The sequence below is a fragment of the Polistes canadensis genome, unplaced genomic scaffold (genome assembly GCF_001313835.1).
Source record: "Polistes canadensis isolate GaletaPanama2010 unplaced genomic scaffold, ASM131383v1 scaffold_68, whole genome shotgun sequence".
In the NCBI taxonomy this organism is placed as follows: Eukaryota; Metazoa; Arthropoda; class Insecta; order Hymenoptera; family Vespidae; genus Polistes; species Polistes canadensis.
Window position 1 is genome coordinate 564,617 of NW_014569615.1, and position 12,370 is coordinate 576,986.

General features: G+C 29.5%; 1 protein-coding gene across 3 annotated transcripts in view; it reads right to left on the reverse strand.

Annotated features, from left to right (window-relative positions):
• The window catches only part of LOC106786220 (probable G-protein coupled receptor CG31760), a 13,232-nt gene extending 868 nt beyond the window's left edge, over positions 1–12,364 (reverse strand). For 2 of the 3 annotated variants that reach the window (XM_014747371.1, XM_014747370.1), the window contains exons 1-14: positions 12,218–12,364; positions 10,931–11,135; positions 8,108–8,342; positions 5,180–5,314; positions 3,794–3,941; positions 2,900–3,044; positions 2,643–2,775; positions 2,376–2,529; positions 1,846–1,955; positions 1,521–1,735; positions 1,288–1,426; positions 917–1,022; positions 681–824; positions 330–512 (exon numbers count right to left, since the gene is read on the reverse strand). In XM_014747371.1, the coding sequence (XP_014602857.1) occupies positions 330–512; positions 681–824; positions 917–1,022; positions 1,288–1,426; positions 1,521–1,735; positions 1,846–1,955; positions 2,376–2,529; positions 2,643–2,775; positions 2,900–3,044; positions 3,794–3,941; positions 5,180–5,314; positions 8,108–8,342; positions 10,931–11,135; positions 12,218–12,343 (2,178 nt within the window). In that variant the 5' untranslated portion in view covers positions 12,344–12,364. The remainder of the gene's footprint in view (positions 1–329; positions 513–680; positions 825–916; positions 1,023–1,287; positions 1,427–1,520; positions 1,736–1,845; positions 1,956–2,375; positions 2,530–2,642; positions 2,776–2,899; positions 3,045–3,793; positions 3,942–5,179; positions 5,315–8,107; positions 8,343–10,930; positions 11,136–12,217) is intronic. The other variant, XM_014747372.1, reaches the window with a different exon arrangement.
• Positions 12,365–12,370: the final 6 nt, after the last annotated feature.

Below are 12,370 nucleotides of genomic sequence, written 5' to 3' on the forward strand. Positions count from 1 at the left end.
AATAATAATATGAAATATTATTAAAGTTGCACATATGAAAATATGAGTATATTAAATTGATCAATGTGTGTTAAACTTATTAACCATCACTTATATAACGATACTAAAGTAATTATTTTTATTAAAAAAAAAAAAGAAAAGGAAGTAAACCGAACACTTAAAGATTTCATAATCAAATACTAAGAATCACTTTTTTCCAATCTTACCGAATTTACCCATACCTGTCCTAGACCATAACGTCAAGCAAAAATTTAGGCATAAGAAGCAAAAACAAAACTAGGAAAAAAAAACATATACTATATATATTTTAAGACGACTTAGGTACATACTCTTAAAATAAAACTGGCAGTCGAGCTTTTGGCAATCGGGCTTTGTGCTGTCGAAGGATGACCATGAGTGTGACCATGCGCGCTGAAATATCCACCTGGTTTAGGTTTAATATGCCTGTTGTGCATTTCCATGTGTACGATTTTCATGAATTCTATTTGTGCCGCCAACTTTTGTATTTCCTCCTGAAAACAATGAAACAAAATCAAACGTTAAAAATAATTAATGAAAAATAAAATAATCACAATAAATCGTACACCTTGATCAATCGATAGAAACCCCGTTCCCAGGTGAGATAGAGAAAGAAAAAAAAAAAGAAAACAGTGTAATAAAATAAATCAAACCGGGAGTACCTTCAGTTCTTCGTTTTCTTGAAAAAGATCAGTCGTTTCTTCGGGAACTAATCCAATTCCATTTAATGAGAAACTAGCAGTTACACCTCTTGCACGTGCACGACTATCCCATTGATCTCCGTGACCACGAAGAACCCTAAGTACCTGAAAATATATAATCTAATCATGTAGAAAATTTCCCATAAAACAACACATTGAATTTCTTAAAAATAATAATAATAATAATAATAATTTACCTTGGGTCCGAATACGAGAAAAATAGTTACGGACGTTGATAACTGAGTACGAAGAAAACCTAATAAATATTTGATATCCGGTCCAGCGTGTGGGAAGATGAAAAGGCTGCGAAAGGGAATGGCAAAGAAACAATGAATAGTTTTGTTATATATTAAATAAATTTCGTCTAAGAACAATCGTTCATTATTTTATCATAATCTCAATTAATTTCATTTCTCTTATATTTTTCGTTGGATAATTTTCTTACGACGTGTTTGTTTTTTTTTTTTAATTAACATAAGTGCGAATTTGATTTACATGTATTTGTATAAAAGTTTCATATTTTTTTGTTTTTTATATATATATATATATTGTTAGATAATTTACATACTGTATGGAGATCATGATGATGTTAACTGCAGCTATGTTATAAATGGCGTAGCTTATCAGCCTAGCCTCGTTGAAGAGACTCTCGGCGTTTCGAACGTTGTAACAGACTTTAATGCCCCATGCGAGAAATAGAATCTCTCCTTGAAACGAAACGGCCGGATAGAGTTCCTTGTTAAAGAATCGTTTAATCGTAAAAATCGATAATATCTTTCATAAGTGTAATCGATTAATTACCAATGGCCAGACTATGATCCCACCAATTGAATGAGCATTGATAAAATTTCAGACCGTATTTATCGGCGATCACTTCTGCGTATGGTGGTGCACTGAGTGTCCACGTGCCAAGGTATATTAACATAACCAATAATATCGGTACCATCCATTGTAACAATTGTTTATCCGTTAGTTTTACCTTGTGTGCACTTTTAACGCGATAGGTCAGTGATACTCTGAAAAAAACAAACAAAAAAAAAAAGACAAAAAATGGAACATCAGAATACGATGTTTATCAATTTGTCAGGTTTATTACGTTAAGCTTGTCAAATTGACAGTTGTTTACCTCCAAGTCTTCATCAACAATGCAGTGTAAGAAATACAAAAGCCGAGATGCCTTGTCCACTTTGTGGCTATGCACGAGTACATGTCCAATACTGGGAATATTGCTGCCATCTTATAACAAAATTATAATAATTTTGTAATAAAAATGTGAGATAATCATAAGTAAAATAATGATAAGACATTGTAAAAAACTTTGTAAGTTGTGCAATAAAAACCTGATTATCTATTATATATATAATAATTTTGTAATAAGAATATTAATAATAATTACATCGAGATATCGTGGATCTCGCAACGAAATTATATTTTTCAAGATTTGAAATACAATTGAAATATTTTTAATATAATACTTTTTTCGGAAAACATTCGCACAATCCAATTATATAGAAGATATTTATTAAATATTTTTATAAATAATCTATATATGATAACACATTTTATTGTGACACCCTATATAATGAGATTTTTCGTTAGTAATTTAAAGTGACCCATATAGGGGTCGCATACATACGAGAGTTAATCGAAACTTACCTCCAAATACATAATAGCACAACCCAAAAGCGTGATGGATAAAAATATAGGTGAGGCTACTTTGAATACTTTGAGTTTACGGTGTTGGTACATGTAGGCCACTAGGACGACGGTACCGAAGACGCAAAAAATGGAAAAAGCCAATAACGTAATCCTTGAAAAAAATAATAATTAAATTAGTCAGATTTTTAATTTGGAGAATAAACGATTTCTATGATAGGTATATCAATTTTGTTTCATAGTATATATTGAATTAATTTGAAATACCTAAAGGGCCAATGGTAAGTAGCCAAACAGGGCTCGGGTCCTTTACACTTGGCACATCCTGGAGCACAGCGTAAACATTGAAATTCTTTGACATAAGAATTGCTTATATTTTCTTGCATTTCTTTCCATGCAGCTGAAATATAAATCGTAAATATGATTTTACTAAGAATACTAATTGTTCGATGAATTTTTTAATGAATTTTTTCATCTATCTCTCTCTTTCTCTCTTATGTCAAAATTAGATTAAATCTTTGAACCTTCAACGAGAATCCCATCGAAGCCGGTCTGTTGATGATTCCTACCGTAGAAACCTTGTCGACATTTGCAAATGTAAGCACCCTTAGCCCATCCAGCACCAACACCGTGTTCGTTGATCTTACCATTAGGACTATAATACTCGCACTGTAATTCATTTCAATAAATATCTCCAATTCTAAACATATTTTCATGTCATATTTCTTATCATATGATATTGAAATGAACAAAAAATAATATTAGAATATACGCAGCACTATCATCGTATTATGCAAAAATTATTGTAAATAATTCATTAATTTAAGAAAATATTTAATAATAATTCAATTTTCAAAGCGGTCAGCAGTATCTAACAAAAATTGATTGATCTATTTATAAACAAATATCTAATTAAGCACACACACACACACACACATACATACATACATACACACACCAAACACACGTATACAGAACATAGTTTAAAATAATGTCTATTAGACTAAAGATAAATGTTATGTCTTGTTCACTAATAAGGTTTCAAATTCTCTCTAGAATATCATCTTTATTATCTCGAGATACGTAATTTATCGATAACGTGATCATGCTATGAATATTGAATACTAACTAATAACAATTTGGGGGACAGATAGATAAATAATTTTGTTCTTAATTCTTAAATTAAAAAATTTAAATATATTTTAAATACACAATCGTTTTATTAATTAATTAAAACACACGATATCGATAGATGTTGATTTAATTTTCTTTATCGAATATAAATAAATAAATAAATAAATAATTAATATGCACGTGTTTTTTTTTTAACGATTTTTTTTCGGGATAGCTAGCAAAATGAAATTAAAGGAAATAATGGTTAAATGTTTGTTTGTGTCTCTCTAATCAAAATAAATTACCTGGGTGGTATCGTCGTGACACTTGTGGGTGCCTCTAAAGGATGCTATTTGATTACTCGACGATGCACTATCACCATAGGGGGATGCATTGCATTGATTCACCTCCAAGCCGCTGATATCAATATCCATGCTCAAAAATTCTCGCACACTTGGGAAATAAACAACGGCAAGAATTTATTTCACTAATTTTTGCATCGTGGAAAAAAAGAATCCTCTTGTGAATAATTAAATATTAAAAAGCATGTGTGTGAATCACTAATGGCTTTGACACGTTGTTTCTTTTCTTTGTTTTTTTTTCTCTCTCTCTCTCTCTCTCTCTTTCTCGTTCCTTCTTTTTTTTTATTATTATTATATACGTAATGAATATTTTTTATAAACATATAAGAGAGATATTATTTACTTATAGATGTTTTTGTGAGATAAAACTAATTATTATACGAAACAAGCAACTACTTAAAACTTTATCTTGGATTAAGAATTGTTAGGACAAGGACGAGCCAATATAAAGCTGATTTTAAAAAGAATCAAGATGGTTTTAATGCTTACGTATAATTAAGATATGGTAAATTGTTATATAGAATAATGAATTTCGAGTTTACTAATGTTTTAACTAATTTTTGATTTTTAATCGTAGTTTCTTTTTTTTTCTTTTTAGTGTCAAATAATGATCAGACCAATTATGAAATTGAAAAACGATAAACGTGTAATTATAGAAATAGTTGATATTTAATAATAGAAGAACTACCGGCAATTAATGTTAACCTAATTATATCAAATCAGTCAAAAAATGATTGATCATCTCTCTCACAAAATATTATTTAATAAATTATTTAAGAAATGATAAAAAAACACATGTGTTTATATGAAACAAGTAAAAACGATCGCGAAAATTGATCTATAACAATCGATATTGTACTTGTAATCATTTACGAAGGATAAAAACAATTTACTTATAGAAATATCTTCCTTTATAAAAATGATTAAACGTGTACAATTATCATCCATATCATATCAATATAATCAATCATATTTCTCATCATATTAATTTTTATTTTAACTGATTTGACAGTTCTCTAATCTCAAGATTAAATCGCTAACCACACAATGAAATATATATAATATATATATAAGAATTAGAATATAATAATAAGTTATAAGAAATAGGGATAAAATAATAATAATAATAATTATTTATATTATTAATTAATAATGTATATTATATTAATAAATATTATTATATTATTAATTATATTATATTATTAATTAATAATATATATTATATAATATATATATAGCATTATAATAATATATAATAAAAGAATAAAAGCTAAAGGAAAAAAGGTAGGAAAAAAAGGGATGGGGGGATAAATTGAGGGTTGTACGAACCCGAGTCGAGAATCCGGTGGACGCACGTTGACACTGTAGGAGATGAGCCATTGGCGTGTCTTGCAGGAGAAATACGGGATGGTCCACCAACCCCTGTAGGATTCAATCGCCGGTGACTGCATGAACTTCGGTGACCTGGGATCACACGCAAACGCCACACAACCGTCATAGAAACTTCGACCTCATTTTTTAAACACGCGTGCTTCGTGCAACGCCGAAAAAACGAACGAACGAAACGAATTGCCCATCCCCCCCTCCTCCCCCACCCCCATTGATCGTAGATTTCCCTTTTCCATCCCCTTCGAACCCCTTCTCCCTATCCCCACCCTCGCCCTCGGTCATCAACTGAAAAAACAACCATTCTTTTGTTCTCCTTTTTTTTCAACCCTTTTTTTTTTTTTTTTTTTTTGATTTTCATTCTGTTTGGTGTTTTTTTTTTTGCTCTTCTGGCACTTCACGGTCATCCCGCGTCAACGCGCAAACGTTCTTCCAACGATTTCCATTGATTTATCTTCCTTTTATTCTTTTATTCTTTTATTTTATTTTTTCACCCCCTATTTGTGTGTCTTTTTAATTTTCTTTTTGCTTTTTTTTTTTCTTTTGCAGAGTGGAAACATCGAAAGTTACCAAGGCCAGTCACCACGTTCAAATGATCGGATTTTAAAAATTTATAATTATGAATATTATTTGATATATATTATTTATTTATTATTATTATTATTATTTAGATTAATAACAAATTGAATATCTCATTTGAGTTTATTTGCGTAAAAATATAAATTCGATTAAATACCGATCATTGAATTATCGTTAATAATTTCTATATACATTTATCAATAATTAATTGAGTATATTAATATATGGAATAATGAATGAAACGAAATTATCTTTCATTGTATTGTATTAAAAGCCTGTTAAACGGTCTCAAGTTTCGTGCTTTTAACATCTCCCTATACTAGATTCATTCTCCTTGAAAGAAATTTGTCTCGTTCTACGTTTGATGGTCCTTGTTCGAATTCAATAATATAATCAAGAATATATACAAGCTATTGTAATTCAATACAATTCAATATAGATTTCAATATACACAGTAGAGTAAATACATTATATAATTTTATTCATTCTCAAATGTATTCAATTATTTCTCAAGAATAATTATTATTATAATTAATATTAATGAACAATACAAAGAGATAAAAAGAAAACGTGTTACGTAAAATCGTTGTTAGAACGTTGCTTATCGAAAAAAGAAATATATAATAACTAATTAACGTTAATCATTGTCATTTTCGTATATCGAGTTTCTATGACCTGACGCTCCTACGGGATGATGAAGGATGATGAATGATCGTGAAACGCCTATTTTTTTTTTAATCGTTAATGATAATCATTTCTTCGGTAGAATGTATTTTCTTTCCAGTTTTTTTTTTTTTTTTCGCATTATCTATTCTATTTCAATTGATATTAAAATGAGACAAATAATATTTTACGATTGTCACATCTTGAAATTGAAATGAAATTTGAATTATTAACGCGAAGTTTTATATTTTTTAATTAGTATATGTATATATGTGTACATTCCACCGTTCGAAAAGGGTAATCAATTTAAAATATGATAATGTCATGGTGCTGGATAATTAATTAAATTCGGCAGTGCGTGTGCGTGCGTGCAGGTTAATATTTCAAACATTTTTCAAGATAAATAGAAAGAAATAGAGAGAGAGAGATAGAGAAAAATAAATGTTGACAAAGCTTTTCTCGAATTGTTTAATATTTAACAAATCCTCAAGAATTCGATCCTTCGTTGTTTTAACAATTCAGTAAATGAAATCAAAGTTTTAAACTTGGAGAAACAGAAATTGGGGGCGGGGGGAGAGGATAACTTTGTCCTTTTTATATTTATAATCAATGTGATGAAACATACTAAAATAATAAATAAAATAAAAAGTATTCGCCGTACTTGCGGTTTTTTTTTTTTTTTTTTCATTTTTATTACGCGCGTAATGAAAACATATCGCGTATAATTAAATAATAATAAAAAAAATATATTAATAACCGTGAAAAAAAAAACAGAAAAAAGATGACAAAGAGAGAGAGAAGAGATTGCAACTTTTGCAAACAAGCTTATTATTATTGACTTATACAAATTTACATTAGCGCGAAATTTACGTTAACTCCGAATTTATCCGAAACTTTTATTATCTCTTTTAGAGGAATTACAAAATTTACTTTAACAAACGTGCGACGTGTAAGTTTTAACTGGATACTTTTGTATTTCTAGTTTCAAACTAAAGCTTTGAGAAACATAGAGAGAGAGAGAGAGAGAGAGAAAATTCAAATGATTAACAAACTACTAATTCGACTTTTACATCAGAGTGAAATACCATTTTCCATTTATTTTCCATCAGCGAATTGTTTTTTTTTTTTTTATGTATTCATAAACATCCGTTTTTCCAAATAAACTGAAAAGAATTTATCTTTGATTCGTATTAGTATTTTTTGTTCTCATTTTTTTTCTTCTTTTTACAACGACTACTTTAAAATAATTGTTTGGTAATTAAACCGATCGAAAAAAGCTTGGTCAGATAAAAAGATATCAAGAAAAATGTGAAGAATATTAGAATAATCTTCTTCTTCAAATTTTCCTTTACACATACAATATTTATTTTAAAGAATAAAAATACAAATCCCCATGCAAGAGCTTATCATTTTTCTTTTCTTTTCCAAAAGGGTTTCCATTAATTTTGTTTTAACTTTGAATTGAATTGATTTAATTATATCATAGAAAATAAGCTCTCGAAATGAGAATAGAAATAGAATAATATATTAAGATAAATGTTATAAGTGCATAAGGTTGAGAAAAAAAAAAAAAGAAAAAGAAATGAGAGATAGGAAAGAAAAAATGTCGTGCAAGGGAGACCATCGAACCTTAATCCCGAACTGGCACCAGTATCTTCAAACCATGGTAGATTAGAATTCGGTCTGGATCCTGGTTGCAGAGCATGATCTTCGACCTTGATCGGTTCACCTACGCTTCCTGGACTCCTTTTGAGCCAGACAGCATTGATCACGGTTTTGGTTGATGCATTCAATGCAATTACCCTTGCTTCAACAGCATCGTTCACCGAAAGAAGCAAAGATTTTGCTAAGACGTCCAATAATCCTAAATACCATAATCTTATTTATCTTTTGTTTCGTTTAAAATAAAATTAACATATTAAAATTGATTTATTTTTTTTCAAATCTTTCATTATATCTATTAAAATAATTCATTGTTTATCGGTTTAAATGATAAACATAATTATTTTGGGGCCCGTCATTTCAATCAATAATTTTCTTTCCAAGAAATAATATTTAAATCAATATAAATTCTCAACGTTTTTTTATTTACTTTTTTTCAATATTAAAATTTTATTATTATTAATTACGTTTATTGAAAGAAAACTTATAACAACAAACATTTATCTTTCATTTTAAATCAATCATTTTTTTCTTAAAGATAATTAAATTCAATATTAAAAATATTTAATTATTAAATAACTTATAATTTATATATATTATTTAATAAGACTAATAAAAACTTTATTCTCTCGTTTACGATTAATTATAAATATAAATAATTATTAGAATTGTGAGGAAGAAAAAGAAGAAAAAAAAAAAGGAATAAAGGGTAGAATTTTTGGAGTAGAGGTGCGCAACGCAGGTGATAAGGTGGGGCTTCGTGTCGAGTGATCGATAGACGAGCAAGCAACCCTTGCAAACTCGAATGTCTGTGCACATTCTCTTCTTCCTTCCTTCTTTCATTCATCCCTTCCTTCCTTCCTTCCTTCCTTCTTTACTTTGTTAAAACCGTGGACATGTTTTCCCTTCCCCACCACCATCAACTAACAGCACGTTATTTATATTATCTATCTCTATCTTGTAATAAATTAATAAATACTAATTAATAACGTTCGTTTCTCAATAGAAATGAAATAAATAACATAACAACGAATAAACCGAATAAGTGATAACGAAAAAATGTGAAGTATTTTTTTTATATTTTCTTTTTATTTCTCTTTTTATTTTTTAATGACGTGTTACTTTGTGATGTATGATATATTTAAAAAAAAAAAAAAAATTACTTTCGTTAAATATATCATTTGAAATAAATTTTCTCAACACTATGAGACACGTAATTTATATAGAATTGTACACGGCATATTAATGACAAGAAATATACCGCTTGCACGTGAGATAATAAATTTATAACAATTTTTGTTTTATTCTATTTATAAAATTCTCTTGTCAAATTTTCAGTTAAAATCATCTTTTATATCTGTTCGTTAATCAATTCGAAATTATTACTCAATGGCATATATTTTGTAATTTTTCTATATTTCGAATTTTTAATAGATATAAGTAACATGAGTCTTACCACAAATACGAGATTACGATTTTAATAATTAACTTGTTTTCCTTTATCCCTTTTCCTTTAGGAAAAAAAAAAATAATTACTTTCACGTTATGATAAAGATCAGAATTATCGTGATAAAATCGTTAGACGAATACTATTTTACGTTGTTCGTTGTCATAGTACTAGATTCGAACACTGTAATAATATTTGCATCAAGATTACCCTATTTATTGCATTCGTGGTTCCACGAATGCAATAAACGTGCTCATTTGTAAGTACATACATACATACACGCATATTTTGTTTTCGATCTTTGTGTACACACGAGCTTAGACCGAAGAGATTTACGAGTTAAAAAGAGAGAGAGAGAGATAAGAAGTGTCTAATATTTCGAGTATCACGCTTTTGACCTACTTTTGATCTTCCGCTTGCTCAAACTCGAAATTCAACATTTTTCAAACTATCGTTATCCAACGATACGCGTAATCCAACACCTTTTCATTCAGTCCCATAAAATAAAATTATTTCTTTTTCTTCTTCTTTTCTTTTTTTTCCATAAAATCAAATCAAATTAATTTTTCATCCACTTTTGATATCTCAATTTACGAGAATAAAACAAAAAGATAAGATAGATAGATAAAGTAAGAAATAAAAAGATAGAAAAAGAAGTAAAGAACCAAAGCAAATGACAAGGTTAAAGTTGAAGACGTCTCCCCTCCCCCTTCCCTACCCCTCTACCCCCTTCCTTTGTATAACGGGAGCAACAGGTGAGACAGGTGTTGCGAAATATAGAAGCTACGTTGGGGGAAAGAAAAAAAAGTGTACAGGGCATCGTGCCCAATTTGAAATATTACAAACTTTCTTTCCCTTCCCCCTTCCCCCMCCCCCCCCCCTCTTTTTAATATTATTTTCTTTTCTTTCCCTTTTTCTTTTTTCCTTGTTCTTTGTTCTTTTTTCTTTTCGAGTCGTTCGTTTTAAGCCACGCCCTTTCTTCTTCTTATCGTTATAGTTTTAGCTCGGTTATAGATTTTCATGGGACGTTAAAAGCATTCAAGTGGGGTGTGTGGTGGGGTGTAGGGGTGTAGGGGGGATGGGAAAAGGAATGAAAAGAGAAAAGTAGGTCAGAAACTAAATCGAATTACGATAGACGTTTCGATGACACGTTCACGTAGAAAGGAATAAGGGAAAAGAAAGGGGGAAAGGATGGAAAGAAGGATAGGATAAGGGTAGGGGGGAAGGTGGGGGAGGGGGTTGTAAGGAAGGAATACGTCTGACACTCTTTTTGTTTCAGGTATAAAAGTTTATGAATAGGAATAGTTAGTGATAATGTGTAAAGCATAATTTAAAATACTCACCGTTGTAACGTGATATACCGGAAGTACCGAGATTTTGTAACATCATGGCGGTCATATCCGTTTTTTGACGTGCGGTGTCGTAACGACGTGGATCAAGGGATGCGCCAGCTGGCAAAGATTTGAAACCTGCTGTATCCACACATTCTTCTCCCAATGATCCGCTGGATGCTGCCTCGATCACGTCCAAAGCTTTTTCTATATCCGCCTATTTCATAAATCTGATGTAAGTTACAGAAAAATGGCTTATGATGATGATTATGATGATGATCGGGGTAGTGATATCAAAGCCGAATAATAAGGAAAACAAAAGTTGCAATCATAATATATATAAGGGGGATGTGTGTGTGTGTGATGAATTATTAAATAAATAATTAATAATCGAACATTTTTTTGTGTGTGCGAGAGATTATATTATAATAATATAATTGTGTCATTTTAAGAATTTGAAATTTTTTTTAGAGAATATTTATTTATGATTAAGTGTACCAGATCTGAGCTTTTTCTATATTTGCCTATTTCATAAATCTGATGTAAGTTACAGAAAAATGGCTTATTATGATGATTATGATTATGATGATGATCGGGGTAGTGATATCAGAGTCGAATATTAAAGAAAACAAAAGTGGCAATCATAATATTGTATATATAAGGGATGTGATCAATTATTAAATAAATAATTAATAATCGAACATTTTTTTGTGTGTGTGCGAGAGATTATATTATAATAATATGATTGTGTTTTGTTAAGGATATATTTGTTTACGATTAAGTATACCAGATATCTGAGTATATAAGAAAAATAAAAATATATTAGTCAGAATAAATAATTATATTAATAATCGAACAAACTTTTTGTGTGCGAGAGAGATTAATTGTGTCATTTAAAAATTTGGACTTTTTCAACACAAATTTTTCGTTAAACGATGATGATACTAAATATGTGATGTAAAGAAAAAAAACAAACAAAAAAAAGACGAGTTAATATAATAATATTAAATAATATTCACACATTTTTACGATTGGTAACATAATCTTGTTATCATTTATGAATACGAAACAATTTAGAATATAATTTTTGAATTAACATTTGCAATAAAATATTACTGAAAAATATTCTGAAAATTGTTTGATATGCTCGTATAAATATTTAAAAAAACATCTAAAGGAACGAAAGATGATTAAAATGATAATGATAATGAGATTATTATTATTATTATCATTAGTAATAACATGATGATGGATATCATGATAATAAATACGATTATAAGATCATAAATGTGTATTTACTTTTTTGCTTTCCATAAAATTCTTTACGACCATGGTCGTGGCCGTAAAGAACGATGGCGTCGTTGTTGTACCAGCACCCGCCATCGTGACATATGCCATCATCGTCATCGTCGTCATCGTCGTCATCGTCGCAGGAAATAGAACGAAGAGCCA